Source organism: Palaemon carinicauda, unplaced genomic scaffold (genome assembly GCF_036898095.1).
Source record: "Palaemon carinicauda isolate YSFRI2023 unplaced genomic scaffold, ASM3689809v2 scaffold360, whole genome shotgun sequence".
Classification (NCBI taxonomy): domain Eukaryota; kingdom Metazoa; phylum Arthropoda; class Malacostraca; order Decapoda; family Palaemonidae; genus Palaemon; species Palaemon carinicauda.
In genome coordinates this window covers 21,094-42,251 of record NW_027171281.1, presented here as the reverse complement: position 1 = coordinate 42,251, position 21,158 = coordinate 21,094, and the positions used below count along the sequence as shown (strand labels likewise).

Below are 21,158 nucleotides of genomic sequence, written 5' to 3'. Positions count from 1 at the left end.
TTTAGTTTACGTATGGAAATATTTAGCATTTCTATCTCTAGAAATGTCATCGTGTCGTTGGTAACACTGTGTACCATTCGTCAACGTTGGTAGTTCTGTCAACCATAGGGTAACGTTGCTAATGTTATCGTCCCCTACATCTGTTGTTTAAATATTTTAACTCAGTATATATGTCAACAGTGTTAATATTTATATGGTTCATTTGTATTGTATTTCATTGTGTGATTTCGCACAGGAAATATATGATTTCCTATAGTAGATATCGTGATTTAACTGGTTTTCTCATTCATTTCATCCGTAATAACATCAACCAATTCGTCAACTTATAACTAACCGAAATGGTTGATCTGTTTGTTTGCGATTGAAATGATCATCAAAATCGGTTAAATCACGTTATTTGCTATAGGAAATCATATATTTCTTGTGCGAAATCACACCATGGAATAATATACAAAATTACCGAAAAATGTTATTTTTATAATAAAATAAATTTTTGAATATACTTACCCGGTGATTATATAAGCTGCAACTCTGTTGCTCGACAGAAAACTCTACGTTAAAAATCCGCCAGCGATCGCAATGCAGGTAGGGGGTGTACTTCAACAGCGCCATCTGTCGTGCAGGTACTCAGTACTCAATGTAAACACAGAACTCAATTTTCTCCTCGGTCCACTGGGTCTCTATTGGGGAGGAAGGGAGGGTCCTTTAATATATAATCACCGGGTAAGTATATTCAAAAATTTATTTTATTATAAAAATAACATTTTTCAATATCAAACTTAGCCGGTGATTATATAAGCTGATTCACACCCAGGGGGGTGGGTAGAGACCAGCAATAATTGTTTACATTATTATGAGCTAAGGATTTTTTATTTCATTTTAGCAGTTATTCAAAATAACAAACATAAAATAAATAAGTACCTGGTAAGGAAGTCGACTTGAACAATTACTCTGCCTTTTTAAGTACGTCTTCCTTACGGAGCCTCGCGATCCTCTTAGGATGCTGAGCGACCCCTAGGATCTGAAGTATCAAGGGTTGCAACTCATACAACAGGACCTCATCAAAACCTCTAATCTAGGCGCTTCTCAAGAAATGACTTTGACCACCCGCCAAATCAAGTAGGATGCGAAAGGCTTCTTAGCCTTCCGGACAACCCAAAAACAATAATAAAACATTTCAAGAGAAAGATTAAAAAGGTTATGGAATTAGGGAATTGTAGTGGTTGAGCCCTCACCCACTACTGCACTCGTTGCTACGAATGGTCCCAGAGTGTAGCAGTTCTCGTAAAGAGACTGGACATTCTTAAGATAAAAAGACGCGAACACTGACTTGCTTTTCCAATAGGTTGCGTCGATTATACTTTGCAGAGATCTATTTTGTTTAAAGGCCACGGAAGTTGCGACAGCTCTAACTTCGTGTGTCCTTACCTTCAGCAAAGCTTGGTCTTCCTCATTCAGATGGGAATGAGCTTCTCGTATTAACAGTCTGATAAAATAGGATAAAGCATTCTTTGACATAGGCAAAGATGGTTTCTTAACTGAACACCATAAAGCTTCAGACGGGCCTCGTAAAGGTTTAGTTCGTTTTAAATAGAACTTAAAAGCTCTTACAGGACATAAGACTCTTTCTAGTTCCTTTCCAACCATACGATAAGTTTGGAATATCGAACGATATTGGCCAAGGCCGAGAAGGCAGCTCGTTTTTGGCTAGAAAACCAAGTTGTAGAACATGTAGCCGTTTCAGATGAGAATCCGATGTTCTTGCTGAAGGCATGAATCTCACTGACTCTTTTAGCTGTGGCTAAGCATACCAGGAAAAGAGTCTTTAAGGTGAGATCTTTCAGGGAGGCTGATTGTAGCAGTTCGAACCTGTCTGACATAAGGAATCTTAGTACCACGTCTAAATTCCAACCAGGTGTAACCAAACGACGCTCCTTCGTGGTCTCAAAAGACTTAAGGAGGTCCTGTAGATCTTTATTGTTGGAAAGATCTAAGCCTCTGTGACGGAAGACTGATGCCAACATGCTTCTGTAACCCTTGATAGTGGGAGGTGAAAGAGATCGTTCTTTCCTCAGATATAAGAGGAAGTCAGCTATTTGAGTTACAGAGGTACTGGTCGAGGATACGGATACTGACTTGCACCAGTTTCGGAAGATTTCCCACTTCGATTGGTAGACTCTAAGGGTGGATGTTCTCCTTGCTCTAGCAATCGCTCTGGCTGCCTCCTTCGAAAAGCCTCTAGCTCTCGAGAGTCTTTCGATAGTCTGAAGGCAGTCAGACGAAGAGCGTGGAGGCCTTGGTGTACCTTCTTTACGCGTGGCTGACGTAGAAGGTCCACCCTTAGGGGAAGTGTTCTGGGAACGTCTACTAGCCATCGAAGTACCTCGGTGAACCACTCTCGCGGGCCAGAGGGAAGCAACTAGCGTCAACCTTGTCCCTTCGTGAGAGGTGAACTTCTGCAGTACCTTGTTGACAATCATGAACGGAGGGAATGCATAAAGATCTAGATGTGACCAATCTAGTAGAAAGGCATCTATATGAACTGCTGCTGGGTCCGGGATTGGTGAGCAAAATATTGGGAGCCTCTTGGTCATCGAGGTTGCGAAGATATCTATGGTTGGCTGGCCCCAGGTGGCCCAAAGTCTCTTGCATACATCCTTGTGGAGGGTCCATTCTGTTGGAATTATTTGTCCCTTCCGACTGAGACAATCTGCCATGACATTCAAGTTGCCTTGGATGAACCTCGTTACTAGTGATATGTCTAGACCTTTTGACCAGGTGAGGAGGTCCCTTGCGATCTCGTACAACGTCAGAGAGTAGGTCCCTCCTTGCTTGGAGATGTACGCCAAAGCCGTGGTGTTGTCCGAGTTCACCTCCACCACTTTGCCTTGAAGGAGAGACCTGAAGCTTTTCCAGGTCAGACGTACTGCCAGTAGCTCCTTGCAGTTGAAATGCATTGTCCTTTGACTCGAGTTCCATAATCCCGAGCATTCCCGACCGTCTAATGTCGCACCCCAGCCTACGTCCGATGCGTCCGAGAAGAGAACGTGGTTGGGAGTCTGAACAGTCAGGGGAAGACCCTCTCTAAGGTTGATATAGTCCTTTCACCAAGTCAGACAAGACTTTATCTTTCCGGAAACCGGGATCGAGACCGCTTCTAGCGTCTTGTCCTTTTTCCAGTGAAAAGCTAGATGGTATAGAAGAGGACGGAGGTGTAGTCTTCCTAGTGACACAAATTGATCCACGGATGACAGTGTCCCTACCAGACTCATCCACAGCCTGACTGAGCAGCGTTCCTTCTTCAGCATCTTCTGGATGGATAGCAGGGCTGGGGGCTGATCGACTTGTTCAGCAACGTCCTCCTCAGAGGGTTCCTCATCCGAAACTGATGAGGAAACGGCAACGGAGTGGGCAACGTCTGACTCGCTGAATCCGGTCGCACTGGTGGATGCGTGACGGAGCCGGACGCAATATCATGGAACTGCTGCACAGTCTGTGAACTGTCAACAACCATGGGTGCGCGAGGAAGTACAGCGTCAACCCGAAAGTGTCTAGACCGTCTGGGTTGTGCAGTCAACACCCTACCGGGTTGCTGAGGTTGACGCACTGCGTCACAACAAGTCACCTCTGCTGGTTGTTGAACGTCCTGAACGTCAACAACCACCTCCGAGCGTCGCTTAACTTCAACGTGCGACTGGCAACCAACACTGGGTCGCATCGGTGGAGGAACCACCTCAACTGGCAGACGCGAATAGGTTACCTCAGCGTCAACAGGGAGCACAACCGACCGGTTGGAAGGTTGTTGGCCAGAAGGAGGAACCACCTCAACTGGCAGACGCCAGTAGGTTACTTCAGCGTCAACAGGGCGCACAACCGACCGGTTGGAAGGTTGTTGGCCAGAAGGAGGAACCACCTCAACTGGCAGACGCGAGTAGGTTAGCTCAGCGTCAACAGGGCGCACAACCGACCGGTTGGAAGGTTGTTGGCCAGAAGGTTCTTCTCCGCATTTAAGTCCTCTATCAAGGACGCAAGCTTGGACTGCATGGCTTGCAGCAAAGCCCATTTAGGGTCTACGGGAGCAGGTGTGGCAACAGACGGGGTTAGCGACTGAGGCGGAACCGTTTACCATCCCTGAAAGCCTTGTTATGTGTGACATAATAGTACAGCAAAACTTCAAAGGCTTGACAAAAGCTGAGAAGTTGACCTGTAAACAACTTGGAGCGTCTCCTGGCTAGGCGCCAGGGCGAGTCTACCAGAATTGAGAAGTCTATCTGGGCAGAGGCATGAACTCCCAAGCCGAGAACTTCTCTCGTGTCATATCAGACTCTCGCTCTATAAGCCAGTTTAAAAGAAGGGAAAACAAAGGCTGTATCCCTAAAAACTCCTCCTGGTGCAAAAACCAGTCGCCTAGCCAACGTAACGCTCTCTAGGAGAGCGAGAGAGCACTAGCTTAAAAACAACGGCTTCGAAGTAGCTAGGCCTAGTGTAAGTTCTGACGTTTAGGCGAACGAGGAGCAGCAGTTACAAGATCCGGACGAAGATCCTTAAAAAAAAAATCATCATGATTTAATTAAAGTCCATAGGAGGCTAAGCAGCTTAAGGCTCCTCTCCATCTGACAGAGTCCTCAAGGGAATATCAGTAGGAGGGAGAACAGCAACTTCCTCATCTGCAGGAACCTTGTCCGATAAAAGCTAGGTTACCTCAGTGAGTCTCTCACTGTAGCATTAGTAGCAGACCAGAAGGCAACGTCATGTAACTGCTTGACAGTCTGTGAACTGTCAACAACTGAACTGTCAACCACAACAGGTGCGTGAGGACGTACAGTGTCCACTCGAGACTGCTTTGACTGTCTAGACTGAGCAGTCAAAACAACTCTAGAATGCGGAGGTTGACGCACCGCGTCAAAACAAAACAACTTAGACTGTTGTTGTACCTCGCGAACGTCAACGGAAGGTTCCGTGCGTCGCTGAACGTCAACATGCGGCTGGCAGGGTACACTGGAACGCATGGGTGGCGGGACTCTCTCAGCTGGAGTGCGGCAGAAGGTCGCCTCAGCGTCCACAGGACGCACAACCGTGGTTGGTTGTAGGCTAGAGGTTGGTGTCAACCTTCTCCGCACGAAACTCCTGCATCAATGACGTTAACTGAGACTGCATGGTCTGCAGCAAAGACCACTTAGGGTCTACAAGAGCAGGTGCGGCAACAGACGGTGTGACTGCCTGATGCGGTACCGCTTTGCCTCTCTTAGGAGGTGAGCAGTCGTCGGAAGACTGCAGCGAGTCCGAACTGACCCAGTGGCTACAACTGGGCCGTTGGACTTGCGCGGAAGGCACCGACTTGCGCTTAATAAGCCGCGAGACCTTGGTCCATGGTTTCTTACGAGAAACCTCTTCCGCAGACGAGAAATAAATGGGCTCTCTCGTCTTTGTGTGGGTGGGGCGATCTTGGGTAGATACGCCCGAAACCACGGAGGGAAAAACGTCTGTTCGTTGATCAAGGCCTCTCGAACCCATAAGTCGTTCGACATTACTTCTCCCCTGGGCTTGGGAGCTTGCAAGAGGTCCCGGACTAGGTGAACGACAGGCACGAACAGACGAACCCTCGGACGCAACACTGTAACACTTTGCGCATATCACTTTATCGATTTTCTGTTTTGCACTTATTTCACTGAAATCGAAACTTTTACTGATTTCTACCTGAAACACGCAATTCTACCCTTCATTAAAAGGTAGTAATTGCGAAATCAGTCATATAATGCAGCTCATTAATACTAGCAAAAAACAGAAAACATATATAAAGATAAAAAATTCAGTGGCTGGGAAAGAGACTAAACACTAATTCAAATAAACTACGTTTACAATCTCTCACCGCACATAGCCTGGGGACAAGAATAAAACCCTAGAAACGTTTTACCTTCCTCCCCGTACAGAGACTAGGGACGAGAGTAACACGAGAACAACGTTACCCGCTTGAACGGAACGTTTTCTCTCCTCTCTCTCCCTCCGTCTCTATCTCTCTCTCTCTTTCTCTCTTGATTTCGCACCTAAGAGAAGAGCCCAATTATATATCGTCAAAAAAACATGTTATTTGACTAAAGGAAAAAACTGAAAGGTTTTCCAAATAAAAAGTTCCTTTAATTTAGAATTTAAAACATTTAAGCTAAGAAAGAATGAACAAAACGTCAGAATCGATTTACTCTTACTGCAAAGTGAAACCGTGATACACTCTCTCTCTATCGTAACGATAGAGCGCATGTTGAACGTCCTGAACATCAACAACTGCGTAGTCTAAAAAACTAAACGTTAGTTCATCTTTGAAAACAGTACGAAGACTATCAAAGAAATTCTTTCATAAAACATTAAATTTAAAAAGTTTTAAATTCTTTAAAGGATAAAAACGATATAACGGGCTCAACGTTGATTAACTTCGGTTCCAAGTTAGGACCGCCTACTATCAGGAAAGGTCGCATATAAACAAAACATAAAAATTTATTTTTATATGTTTATAATAAATGGAAAGTTAATCGAAGAGGCCTAATAAAGGCGGAGAGATATAAAATATATAGATCTATAACGTGTTAAGCAAAATTACTAAAAAGCTAAACACACTTCCGTCTAAGGGAAGGGTCGGCCATTTAAAAGTGAAAGAGAGTCCATACTCTCTTTGTCACCATAATTAAATCTATCCAAAACGAGTTCAAGTTTTGAGATGAAGATAAAACACCTGCATAGCGAAAGCTCAAAACTAGAATAGTGTACTTCACCAAATAGTTGTGAAAACAAATCCAGTTAGTAACAGCGAATTAGTAGGTCTTGCCGGAAGCCCGACAGAGAGAAAATTGAGTTCTGTGTTTACATTGAGTACTGAGTACCTGCACGACAGATGGCGCTGTTGAAGTACACCCCCTACCTGCATTGCGATCGCTGGCGGATTTTTAACGTAGAGTTTTCTGTCGAGCAACAGAGTTGCAGCTTATATAATCACCGGCTAAGTTTAATATTGAAAATATATGTTTTCCTGTAGTAAATGACATGATTATTATTATCATTACTAGCCAAGCTACAACCCTAGTTGGAAAAGCAAGATGCTGTAAGCCCAAGGGCTCCAATAGGGAAAAATAGCCCAGTGAGGAAAGGAAATAAGAAAATAAATACATGATGAGAACCATTTTCACCTTCATTTCAACCGCAACAACCAGTTCGGCTACTTAAAGTTAGTGGAACTGGTTGTTCTGTTTGTTTGCAGTTGAAATGAAGGTCAAATTCAGTCAAATCACATTATGTACTATAGCAAAACATATATTTTCTGTCCAAAATGATAATCTGTAATACAGTGAAACTTTACCCGTATTCTAAGTTAGCTGTAATCATAAATGCAAGTGGCCGCTATCATACTTACACCTCGAAATATCTCTTAAAGGCACACGGGTAAAGATATAAGCCTTGGTAGTTGGTTGGGTCGGATAGGGTCCGTAATTAACATAAGGGTATAGAATTACTATAGCACAATTTTTTTAGTGAAAAAAAAGTATTAAACCCTGCCAATATCTTACCGTGGCCTTTGCAACAAGAAAAACTGCATCTTGATTGCATAGTTGAAGGTCGGGGTCCGCTTTCATGATCCTTTTAATTCTTGCTAGTGGGAGTTGACATCCTCTTTCCTCTCCATCACCAGCGATATCGCTCGACGTTTCCATGGGTGATTCAACGGATGACAGCTTAGTACTTTCGGATTCCATTTCCATTATTACTCAACAACTTCAAAAAAGGAACTTGTTACGTGTGTATTAACTTAAAAGTTCCTGGTTCCTGGTTCCTGGTTCCTGGTTCCTTATTGCTCACTCCGCAAAATAAGTTTGCGGGCACTCTATCTCTTTATAGATAGGTGCAAAGCTTCTAAGCTTATTCTTATTATTAAGTTTGTATCATCTGTGCCTTAAATAAATTAATATAATGTGGTTCACAATCTTTACTTTTATTCCCTTATACTTTGAAATTGGATAGGATAACACCTTGCTATCATCAGTTTTGGCAACCTGTTGTGGTAATCAGTTTGGGCTTCCTAAACTCTTCTTTTATATTCATTGCCCTATCTATAAATGCAGCCAGATCCCTGCCAGGATTTTTTAGCATACCTAAACTTATTTCTACATTCTTCAGCTGTTCTAACTTTGGGCATAAAAATAAATGTTCGGTGGTGTCTTCTTCCTCTTTGCATAAATCACACATATTGTCATCATATTTTCCCCTGAAATTTGCTCTTAAGTTGAGCATATTTAATCTTGCTTTCATCACAAGGGATGCCTTATCCAGATACATTTCTCTGATATAAGGCATAGGGCCATTTCCTTTAATAAATCTTAATTTTTTCATTATTTTCTTTTGGGTTCCGGGACCAATCTAATCAAGTTAGTGTTGGGTGAGGACTTAGCCTTTATAACGGCGACCCTGTGTGATTTTTCTTTGTTTGAATGTTGAAAACTTGAGGGCAACCAAAGAGGATAAAAAAAAGATATTTTTTTTTTATAACAAAGAGTCGAGGAGTTGCTGAGCAAAATAAATCTCGAGAATCGACTAACAGGAGCACAAAGATGTCAAATGGAAGGAATGGTAAACACAGAGACAGGCATGACACAGAGGAGGCCGGTCATACACTATCATGTACACCTGACAGGTACGCCTGAACAGTTACGCCTGTCAGGTGTACCTGATACTATCAGGCTGATAGTGTATGGCGGGAAAAACTAGACTCTCAGGCGACCTGACAACTGATAAAAATTCGATCAGTTCTGCCTGACAGGCAAGTAAACTTGTGTGTGTGTGGCGGTTTCATCAGGTGTACCTGAACAGGTCTCTCAGTTATTAACAATCATGTGATGTGAACAGTTTATTTTTTTTTTTTTTGGTTACAGCTTTGTAATTTTGATCTATTTTACAGTTGAGTTCCTTTAATCAAGGGAGATATAAGTGACAGCAACTCGTTGTACACAGATTCACTCATGCGCAGAAAATTGTTATAATCAGATGGTTCATGTCTCATTTCATTAAGGAGATTGATATGGCTAAATTTATTTCTTCTTTGCAGCCATTCCTTACACCATTGTTTGCGTTTCTTCCGTCTATTCTTTACATTTCCCAATAACTACAGATAATAAGGAGAGAAAGTACAATTCATCTTCTCGAGAATCCATAGCGAACTGACAAACTTGACAGGTATGCATGAAGAGTGTGTGTGCTCCTCAGGTATCAGGTATACCTGACAGGTGTAACTGTTCAGGTGTACATGATAGTGTATGGGATACAGTATCATGTACAAATGGGAGAGCCGAGACAATGGTAATTGATGTAGTGATGTAGTGCGAAGTAAAAGTTAAAGATATGGATCTTTACCTTCGAAGCAGATAGCTTCAATTCTAAGTCACTCGCTAACACACTTATTACTCTTAAGTTACTTACTCCTTTAAAAATATCGGGTATACTGTCCCGAGATTAAATATTCATAATGACATAATGAAATAAATGAAGGAGTAAAAATACGATTGGGTGTAATTAACCTAATCTTGCTTTATTACATAAATTTACATTAAAGAAACGGACATCTTAACATCAAGTAAAATGATCAAACAAAATGTAATAGAAAAGAAATGCAAATTAATAAGAAAAATGGTTGCTTAGACTCTGTGACCCCACGACTGTGCTAGTCTCGAATGCAAAAATCATATGTAAAATCTTTACATACAATCTAACCACACACAGCCCGAAATATACAACAGCCAGCTAAACCTAAATCAAGTAAAAATGAGTCTAAGCTAAAATGGGGGAGAATTAGTGGCCATGTATTTTATCTGCACTCCTTACAGAAGACAGCCCTTGCCCTCAAATGGCTGGTGATTGAATTACCGTTGACCGAATAGTTGCATAGTTTGCACCCTTGACTGGCCCACTCCTGGAATCCTTGCTTGTGGTGGATAGGGTATCCCTGGCTCGTCTCCTTCCCTATCTCCAGCCGTCAGGTCCTGGTGTGAGTCAAGTTGGGGTGGGGGGCGGGTGAGCCGTAGGTGCGCAGATTCACTGACCAGGTCAGTCAACCGGTCACAACTATGGCTCCTGCTCGAATGGCCCGACCCTCGGGTCGTGTGGGTTCACCTGTCTTCACCTTTCAAACAAATTAGGGTTATGGTGCATGAGTAACCCAGTGGAGGTGCCATATCGGGACTTTAGGACAGAGCAATATATTGTTGTGAAGACTGAGAATGGAGGCAGGATTTTGTACAAAATACATAGGGAAGATCAAATAAGAGAACCATATGGGGAAAACGTATCATAGAAATATGCAATGAATATGATATTGAAATAGAAGAAGTAAGAAAGTATTAAAAGCAGGAACTCAAAAAAAGAAATAAAAAGTAAAGTGGCAAATGAGATAAAAAAGAATAGAAGAAAAGAAAAGCAGAGATGACTGTGGAGAATTTATGTACTTTGTCCAGAGGCTGGAGAACTCCAGACGTGAAATAAAAATAATCTGATGGCCTACTGTAGCTTTGTTAGGTCTAAGGTTATTTACACTTTTAGGCTCTGTTTCGGCTCCGTCCTAGGGACCAGAGTGAGATGCTGGACAGGAATCTTACGTTAAGTAATTATTGAGACAAAGGTAATTGACGGGAGCAGGGGTGTATTGCAAAGTAAAAGTTAAATATATGGATCTTTACCTTCGAAGCAGATAGCTTCAATACTAAGTCACTCGCTAACACACTTTTTAAAAAGTTATTTACTCCTTTCAAAATATCGGGTATACTGTCACGTGATTAAATATTCACAATGGGCATAATGAAATAAATGAAGGAGTAAATATACAACGAGGTTTAATTAACCTAATCTTGCTTTATTACTCAAATTTACATAAAAAGAAATGGACATCTGAATATCAAAAAAACATAAAATGTAATAAAAGAAATGCAAAATGATAAATACTGTATAGACACGTGGTCTTCTGCAATGGTTAATAATTGAAATTAGGTCGGACACGTGGCCCGGTGACCCCGAGACTGTGCTAGTCTCGAAAGCAAAAATTATATACAAAAACTGTACACACAATCACATCACACACAACCCGAAATGTGTAACAGCCAGTGAAACCTAAATTAAGTAAAAATTAATCTAAGCTAAAAATGGGTGAAAAACTAAGTAGCCACGTGTTGGTACCTGCACTCCTTGGAAGATAGCCCTTGTCCTCAACTGGCTGTTGACCGAATAGTTGCAGTTTGCACAATGCACCCTTGACTGACCCACCCATGGAATCCTTGCTTGTAGTAGATAGAGTCTCCCAGGCTCGTACCTTCCATATCTTCAGCCATAGTTTTTTTTTTTTTTTTTTTTTTTTTTTGGGGGGGGGGGGGGGGGCTGGTTGAGCCAGAGGTGCAGAGATTCACTGACCAGGTAGGTCAACCGGTCACACTACTGCTTCTGAACGGATGGGCCAACGCCAGGGTTCACCTGGCTTCACCTTTCAAAACAGGTGACGGTCCTTGGGAGCAGGGTAACCCAGTGGAGGTGCCATGTTGGGACTTTTTGACAGGGCAATGTATTGTTGTAAGGAGTGCATAGGAGATAGGATTTTGTACAAAATACTTAGAGAAATCTTGCTGCTCTAAGGAAATATACGTGCAATAATCCTACCTATACTGGCTTGCTAAAAAATGATAATTTAAAGCCGGAATTAGCAATGGGCTGGTGTGATGGGCATAGCCTACATCTTAAAATTAACAAACCTTAATTGATACTGTGAAATAAAAGCTGTTTTCAAGTCAGCAGTATTGAAATCATATCCAATACCAGTTTAATAATTTATCTCGACCCACGTAGTTTGAGGAAATAACCACCTTACGCCGGTGTAACGCTTTTGCTGTGCGTTTCTACGCTGTGACGTCACGAACAATGCGCACTCTATTGTCAACAAGTTTAGTGAATTTAAAATAGTTTTCCCAATATTTTGATAAAGAAAACTTATTGTATGAGAGAACGTTTAGGGGTAACTACAGTAATAGGAGAGAGCCTAAAATACAAAAGGAAGAAGCAGAGTGAAGAAAATTTCTTCACAATGACCAAACTGAGGGTTGTGAATAGTAATGGTAGAAGAGATTGCATAGGAGAACTTGACAGTAATGAGGCAGTAATAGTTATGAAAAAAGGTTAAATATGCTAGAATTAAAGGAAAATTATATAAATATGAATGATAATGAAAGACTTTGTGTGTTGTGTAGGGAGGCAGATGATACTACTGAGCATATTTTTAACTGTAATGAGTTAAGGTAATTTAGAAATAATAACATAGAAATAGGGGATTTAGAAACCCCTACTAAAGAGGTTGTCCGGTGTATTGGAAAGGTCCTAGAAGTTAGGAGTAAACGTATGCATGCTGGGTGTAGTTTCATTAGCAAAATGCATTTACTTCTTAGTTCAGTTCAGTTCAGTTGCTGGGCGGAGGGATTTGCCTTTCCATCGGCACCTCCTTAGCTTTCTTCTTTATTCTAATTCTTTTATTTTTTGTAAGATGTGTTAAGATGAGGCTGCTTGTAGCGCTTAAGCTCCGCCCACATATGTGACGTCATTGTCCATGTCACGGGCTATCTGTATTTCCTTTGCTGTGATAGTTGCAATGAAGATACAAAACCACGCTAACTATCATTCCCTGATCCTGCCTAGCTTAAGATCCAACATGGCACAGTGAGTGAAAAGAAAAAGAGGACCTACAGTAATAACCGTGGCACAGCATGGCACCCCCTCCGAGATGGCCCTCGTTTGCATCCCCATGGGGCAGGATTGCAAGGACAGGAATCTCTGGAACCAGCATCAGGATATCACCGGCTTCCATGCTGCAGGTTTACCACGTGTTGCAACCCCAGCAATAAACCATTCAGAATCTTCAGGCTGAGATAACACCGTTGTTACTCTAAGGTAGCAATGTCCCCCAACCAAGGATCTCTTCGTCAGCGGCTCCGGAAAAGTGCGAGGCTGAGGTGTCCCCTGCAGCCTTGAGGTCTTGGAAACGCTCAATGGAGTGTTGGTTGTAACTATGCATTGTGTTCCGATACTGCAACGTGCCCTCGGTTTTAGGTATACTGACGCCCAGTGGAGTGCCCTGTCTACTGAAGGGGCATTCAATGTGATTAAGCAAATGGTAGTAAAAGCTTCCAATCAAGCAGTGCAGTAGCTAGAGTTTCTATATTTGGCCCAAGAACCTAGTGAGTCCTTCAATTATTATTTTATTAAGTGTACAAAAAAGGCTACTGATTGTGCATTCACATGTCCTAATTGCAATCAGGATTTATCTGAATATATGCTTTTATGTAAGCTCATGGTGGGCATAAGTGATAAAGTGCCCAAAAGGCAAGTGTTTCAATCATGCAATAACATTCATAATATCGACTCCCTCAGAGTTATGTGCAGTGCATTTGAGGCTGCCCGTGACGATGCCCTTCATAATAGGGCATGGCTTAGCAGCTCCCCCAGAGCAGCTGCTGCCGGTGGGCTCAAGGAGGAACACGAGGTGGAGATGGCAGCCGCCCTTAGTAATTGTGACAGGAGCACCCCTGTGGTAATTGAGGTACTTGTCATACCCCTGGGTATACCTCATGCCCCGCAAGAAAAATGACATGTAACTGGTACAGTAAAACCGGTCACCTGAAGAAGTGTTGCAGAGGGCGGAGTGCTAGGAAGAATGTTCGTGGTCTAGTAGTGGAGTCGGATATAGCGGGTGCAGTGATTGCGGTTGTCACAGGGGTAGAAGCAAGGTTGCGGAATGTGGGTGTCTGCTTGGCCAACTTGGAAGAGCAGTCCTGTGTACGAGTGGTGCCAGACACTGATGATAAGGTTTGTGTTGCGGGACCCGCTATTCTTGCGACGTTGAACATAAAACTAGATAAGCTGAGACTGAAGGACGGATTGCGAGACTTTGCCAACCTGCATCTGAAGTGTTTAGGGTTGACCTCTTGTACCATACAGTAGAATACAAGGTAAGGCACACAACCCAGGAAGTATACTTTGTAAAGTCCTCCATTGATTTTCATTTATCCCTAGATACTTGCAAGAAACTTGTTCTTGTGCCAGAAACGTTTCCAAACCACGCCCCCTTCACAGACTCTGTCCCCACAGCAGCAAGTGCAACCCATACTTTAGCTAAAGCAACCGATCAACCTGCAAGACTGTCGGCCATTCCGGTTCCCCCTAGAGAGGAGAATATTATCAGATTAGAAAACTGGTTATTAGCCAATTTTTCAAGTACGACTTTCAACAATGAGAGAGAACCCCTCCCGGTAATGGATGGGGAACCCCACCGTATTCACTTATTACCTGACGCAGTTCCTTACGCCTGCCACACACCTGCGTCAGTACCTAAGCACTGGGAAAAGGAGGTGAAAGTCCAGTTGGAGGAGGACGTCAAGAGAGGGGTCTTACAAAGAGCTCCCACTGGAGAGCCCACAGAATGGTGTTCACGTATGATGGTTGTGGCCAAGAAATCAGGACAACCAAGGCATACTGTTGACTATCAAAAACTTAATGCTAGTTGTAGAAGAGAGACACACCATACCCCTATGCCCTTCGATATGGTATCTAGCATTCCCCTTTGCTCATACAAGACTGTGGCCGATGCCTATTGGGGTTTTCACCAGGTAGAGCTGGACAAGGAAAGCATACTGCTAACCCCATTCATCACACCTTGGGGCAGGTACCAATACCAAAGGACACCAATGGGACATTGTTCTGCCTCCAACGCATATACACACCGTTTCGATGATGCCATTGAGGAGGTACCCAGGAAGTTTAAGTCCGTGGAGGACACACTTTATGGTTAGAGCGTAGAAGGCGTCTTTTGGCATGTGTATGACTTCCTGGCAGTCTGTGTATATAAAGGCATCACTTTGAAACCAGAAAAATTCAAGTTCTGCAAGAAAAAAGTGGAATTCGTCGGGTTCGACGTCGGTTGGGACTCTACAAGCCTTCAGAAGATTATTTATCTGCCATCAAAAGTTTTTCTATGCCCCAAAAGCCCACAATATCTGACATCCGGTCATGGTATGGTTTTATCAATCAGCTGGCCCCCTTCCTTACAACAGCGCCCATTATGTTCCACTTTAGAGACCTACTGAAGAAGCCCTCAGGCAAACAGGTCTATTGGGATGAGCACTTTTAGGAGAAGTTTCGTCAAGTGCAAGACATCATCTGCAAGTTGGCCAAGGATGGCCTCACCTACTACGACAAACTGTGGCCGATTGTTGCAGTCACTGACTGGAGTAAGGAAGGTATGGGCTTCGTCATCCTCCAACAATATTGCAGTTGTACCTCCGTCAAAACCCCCTTCTGTTGTAGAGATGGTGGTAAAATAGCTCTGTGTGGCAGTCGTTTCCTCACGCCCGCCGAGTCTGGGTATGCAGCTGTGGAGTGGGAAGCCCTTGCGGTAGCCTGGTGCTTAAAAAAGGCACGATTATTCATATTGGGCTGCCCGTACTTAACCATTGTTACGGACCACTGCCCTTTAGTCAAGTTACTAGGCAATAGAAGTCCCGGCGATATCACCAACCCCAGACTATCTAGGTTAAAGGAGAAAACATTATTGTACAATTTCAACGTTAAATACCTACCAGGCAAGAGAAATCATGCTGCTGACTTCCTCTCTCAATTTCCTGCCCTGAGGACGATGACAGATAGACAGGATGTGAGCTTCAACGAAGAATTAACGATTGCTAAGGTGTCAGCAATCACGGAAAACCTACAGGAGCAGTGCACCAAAGACGAGAAAACTGTTGAAGAGGCAGCCCTGGATGACCCAGCATATCAGCTACTAGTTGCTCGAGTGACTGCAGGGGACTGGAACCCAAAGAAATCTCAAGAAATTGCATGTTAGAGGCCCTTCTACTGCATCAGAGAACGTATCTCTATATCTGGCAACCTGGTCACATACTGCTTCAACGACAACTGCATCCGCCTTGTCATTCCCGAAGGGCTCCGCCATCACATAACCACCAAGCTCCATGCTGGACATCAAGGCCTAGATACAATGTTGAGAAGAGCGAGACATTCGGTCTATAGGCCGGGCATCGAGGGTGACCTCCAGCATCATCGCTCACAGTGTACATCGTGCGACGCCCACTCACCATCACTCCCTGCTGAAGTCATGAAAATGACCCCTGCCCCAGAGTATCCATTTCAACAGACTGTCATGGACCTGTTTCAGCTTGAAGGAAAACTGTATATGGCATAATGTGACAGGCTTACAGGCTGGCTAGAAATAGCCCATTTCCCTAATGGCACCTCATCTGCAAAGGTCATGGCAAAATTTAGGCATTACTTAACTCTATGGAGAGCACCTGAACAATCGTCTACCGACGGCGGCACCAACCTGGTGAGTGAAGAGATGATGACCTTCTGCAGGAGATGGAGAGCTGACATACGCCTATCATCGGCCCACTACCCGCAGTCAAATGGGAGAGCCGAGGCCGCAGTTAAGTCCGCAAAAAGGATAATTAGAACAAGTATCAGCAGGACTGGAAGCCTCGATAACGACAAGGTATCATTTGCCATGCTACAATACCTGAACACGCCCTTAAGGGGTATAAGTAAATCTCCGGCACAATTGGTAACTGGGAGACAGCTACACGATGGTGTACCGACCACAAAACTCAACTATATGATAGACCAACACTGGAGAAAATCCGTTAGATAAAGAGAACTTCAGGTAGCAGAGAAAAAGGAGATAATTGAAAGCGGCAGTGACAGGAGGCTAACGCCCCTACAGCCAGGCATGCATGTTAGGGTTCAGAACCAGATGACCAAGGCCTGGCACAGGCTGGGAATCATAGTCGAGCAACGACCTTATAGACAGTACATCATAGGACTAGATGGTAGTGGGCATCCGTCGATAAAGAACAGAAGACACCTCAAAGTCACTGAACTACTTGTACAGACACCTTCCAACAAGTGTGTTTTTATGTCTATAAACCCTTTGTATGTATTTCACGCATTTGTTTTAAATTCAAGATATTTTGTTTTGTATCAGTAAACGCGAAATTCTCCACTCTTTCTTCTGATGTAATAACAAATATGTACATTTTATATTAAGATTATTATTCCATGATTTTTGTACCAAAAGAAACACAAATTTAAACCTAAGCCTGCTAATCCGCCTTAGGCATTTTTCCGTGCTACTTATACGTCTGCACGTCTCTATGTTGTCCGACTCTTTCGTCAATAAATTATCAGTGTAGGTTGTCCGGAGTATTGGAAAGGTCCTAGAAGTTAGGAGTAAACGTATGCATGCTGGGTGTAGTTTCATTAGCAAAATGCATTTACTTCTTAGTTCAGTTCAGTTCAGTTGCTGGGCGGAGGGATTTGCCTTTCCATCGGCACCTCCTTAGCTTTCTTCTTTATTCTAATTCTTTTATTTTTTGTAAGATGTGTTAAGATGAGGCTGCTTGTAGCGCTTAAGCTCCGCCCACATATGTGACGTCATTGTCCATGTCACGGGCTATCTGTATTTCCTTTGCTGTGATAGTTGCAATGAAGATACAAAACCACGCTAACTATCATTCCCTGATCCTGCCTAGCTTAAGATCCAACATGGCACAGTGAGTGAAAAGAAAAAGAGGACCTACAGTAATAACCGTGGCACAGCATGGCACCACCTCCGAGATGGCCCTCGTTTGCATCCCCATGGGGCAGGATTGCAAGGACAGGAATCTCTGGAACCAGCATCAGGATATCACCGGCTTCCATGCTGCAGGTTTACCACGTGTTGCAACCCCAGCAATAAACCATTCAGAATCTTCAGGCTGAGATAACACCGTTGTTACTCTAAGGTAGCAATGTCCCCCAACCAAGGATCTCTTCGTCAGCGGCTCCGGAAAAGTGCGAGGCTGAGGTGTCCCTTGCAGCCTTGAGGTCTTGGAAACGCTCAATGGAGTGTTGGTTGTAACTATGCATTGTGTTCCGATACTGCAACGTGCCCTCGGTTTTAGGTATACTGACGCCCAGTGGAGTGCCCTGTCTACTGAAGGGGCATTCAATGTGATTAAGCAAATGGTAGTAAAAGCTTCCAATCAAGCAGTGCAGTAGCTAGAGTTTCTATATTTGGCCCAAGAACCTAGTGAGTCCTTCAATTATTATTTTATTAAGTGTACAAAAAAGGCTACTGATTGTGCATTCACATGTCCTAATTGCAATCAGGATTTATCTGAATATATGCTTTTATGTAAGCTCATGGTGGGCATAAGTGATAAAGTGCCCAAAAGGCAAGTGTTTCAATCATGCAATAACATTCATGATATCGACTCCCTCAGAGTTATGTGCAGTGCATTTGAGGCTGCCCGTGACGATGCCCTTCATAATAGGGCATGGCTTAGCAGCTCCCCCAGAGCAGCTGCTGCCGGTGGGCTCGAGGAGGAACACGAGGTGGAGATGGCAGCCGCCCTTAGTAATTGTGACAGGAGCACCCCTGTGGTAATTGAGGTACTTGTCATACCCCTGGGTATACCTCATGCCCCGCAAGAAAAATGACATGTAACTGGTACAGTAAAACCGGTCACCTGAAGAAGTGTTGCAGAGGGCGGAGTGCTAGGAAGAATGTTCGTGGTCTAGTAGTGGAGTCGGATATAGCGGGTGCAGTGATTGCGGTTGTCACAGGGGTAGAAGCAAGGTTGCGGAATGTGGGTGTCTGCTTGGCCAACTTGGAAGAGCAGTCCTGTGTACGAGTGGTGCCAGACACTGATGATAAGGTTTGTGTTGCGGGACCCGCTATTCTTGCGACGTTGAACATAAAACTAGATAAGCTGAGACTGAAGGACGGATTGCGAGACTTTGCCAACCTGCATCTGAAGTGTTTAGGGTTGACCTCTTGTACCATACAGTAGAATACAAGGTAAGGCACACAACCCAGGAAGTATACTTTGTAAAGTCCTCCATTGATTTTCATTTATCCCTAGATACTTGCAAGAAACTTGTTCTTGTGCCAGAAACGTTTCCAAACCACGCCCCCTTCACAGACTCTGTCCCCACAGCAGCAAGTGCAACCCATACTTTAGCTAAAGCAACCGATCAACCTGCAAGACTGTCGGCCATTCCGGTTCCCCCTAGAGAGGAGAATATTATCAGATTAGAAAACTGGTTATTAGCCAATTTTTCAAGTACGACTTTCAACAATGAGAGAGAACCCCTCCCGGTAATGGATGGGGAACCCCACCGTATTCACTTATTACCTGACGCAGTTCCTTACGCCTGCCACACACCTGCGTCAGTACCTAAGCACTGGGAAAAGGAGGTGAAAGTCCAGTTGGAGGAGGACGTCAAGAGAGGGGTCTTACAAAGAGCTCCCACTGGAGAGCCCACAGAATGGTGTTCACGTATGATGGTTGTGGCCAAGAAATCAGGACAACCAAGGCATACTGTTGACTATCAAAAACTTAATGCTAGTTGTAGAAGAGAGACACACCATACCCTATGCCCTTCGATATGGTATCTAGCATTCCCCTTTGCTCATACAAGACTGTGGCCGATGCCTATTGGGGTTTTCACCAGGTAGAGCTGGACAAGGAAAGCATACTGCTAACCCCATTCATCACACCTTGGGGCAGGTACCAATACCAAAGGACACCAATGGGACATTGTTCTGCCTCCAACGCATATACACACCGTTTCGATGATGCCATTGAGGAGGTACCCAGGAAGTTTAAGTCTGTGGAGGACACACTTTATGGTTAGAGCGTAGAAGGCGTCTTTTGGCATGTGTATGACTTCCTGGCAGTCTGTGTATATAAAGGCATCACTTTGAAACCAGAAAAATTCAAGTTCTGCAAGAAAAAAGTGGAATTCGTCAGGTTCGACGTCGGTTGGGACTCTACAAGCCTTCAGAAGATTATTTATCTGCCATCAAAAGTTTTTCTATGCCCCAAAAGCCCACAATATCTGACATCCGGTCATGGTATGGTTTTATCAATCAGCTGGCCCCCTTCCTTACAACAGCGCCCATTATGTTCCACTTTAGAGACCTACTGAAGAAGCCCTCAGGCAAACAGGTCTATTGGGATGAGCACCTTTAGGAGAAGTTTCGTCAAGTGCAAGACATCATCTGCAAGTTGGCCAAGGATGGCCTCACCTACTACGACAAACTGTGGCCGATTGTTGCAGTCACTGACTGGAGTAAGGAAGGTATGGGCTTCGTCATCCTCCAACAATATTGCAGTTGTACCTCCGTCAAAACCCCCTTCTGTTGTAGAGATGGTGGTAAAATAGCTCTGTGTGGCAGTCGTTTCCTCACGCCCGCCGAGTCTGGGTATGCAGCTGTGGAGTGGGAAGCCCTTGCGGTAGCCTGGTGCTTAAAAAAGGCACGATTATTCATATTGGGCTGCCCGTACTTAACCATTGTTACGGACCACTGCCCTTTAGTCAAGTTACTAGGCAATAGAAGTCCCGGCGATATCACCAACCCCAGACTATCTAGGTTAAAGGAGAAAACATTATTGTACAATTTCAACGTTAAATACCTACCAGGCAAGAGAAATCATGCTGCTGACTTCCTCTCTCGATTTCCTGCCCTGAGGACGATGACAGATAGACAGGATGTGAGCTTCAACGAAGAATTAACGATTGCTAAGGGGTCAGCAATCACGGAAAACCTACAGGAGCAGTGCACCAAAGACGAGAAAACTGTTGAAGAGGCAGCCCTGGATGACCCAGCATATCAGCTACTAGTTGCTCGAGTGACTGCAGGGGACTGGAACCCAAAGAAATCTCAAGAAATTGCATGTTAGAGGCCCTTCTACTGCATCAGAGAACGTATCTCTATATCTGGCAACCTGGTCACATACTGCTTCAACGACAACTGCATCAGCCTTGTCATTCCCGAAGGGCTCCGCCATCACATAACCACCAAGCTCCATGCTGGACATCAAGGCCTAGATACAATGTTGAGAAGAGCGAGACATTCGGTCTATAGGCCGGGCATCGAGGGTGACCTCCAGCATCATCGCTCACAGTGTACATCGTGCGACGCCCACTCACCATCACTCCCTGCTGAAGTCATGAAAATGACCCCTGCCCCAGAGTATCCATTTCAACAGACTGTCATGGACCTGTTTCAGCTTGAAGGAAAACTGTATATGGCATAATGT

At 44.0% G+C, this 21,158-nt stretch overlaps 1 protein-coding gene across 1 annotated transcript in view; it reads right to left on the bottom strand.

The window, feature by feature from the left end:
* The window catches only part of LOC137636705 (DNA polymerase epsilon subunit 4-like), a 62,984-nt gene extending 54,772 nt beyond the window's left edge, over positions 1-8,212 (bottom strand). Inside the window, exon 1 of the mRNA XM_068369083.1 lies at positions 7,554-8,212. Within this exon, the coding sequence (XP_068225184.1) occupies positions 7,554-7,745 (192 nt within the window). The 5' untranslated portion in view covers positions 7,746-8,212. The remainder of the gene's footprint in view (positions 1-7,553) is intronic.
* Between the last annotated feature and the right edge of the window lie 12,946 nt (positions 8,213-21,158).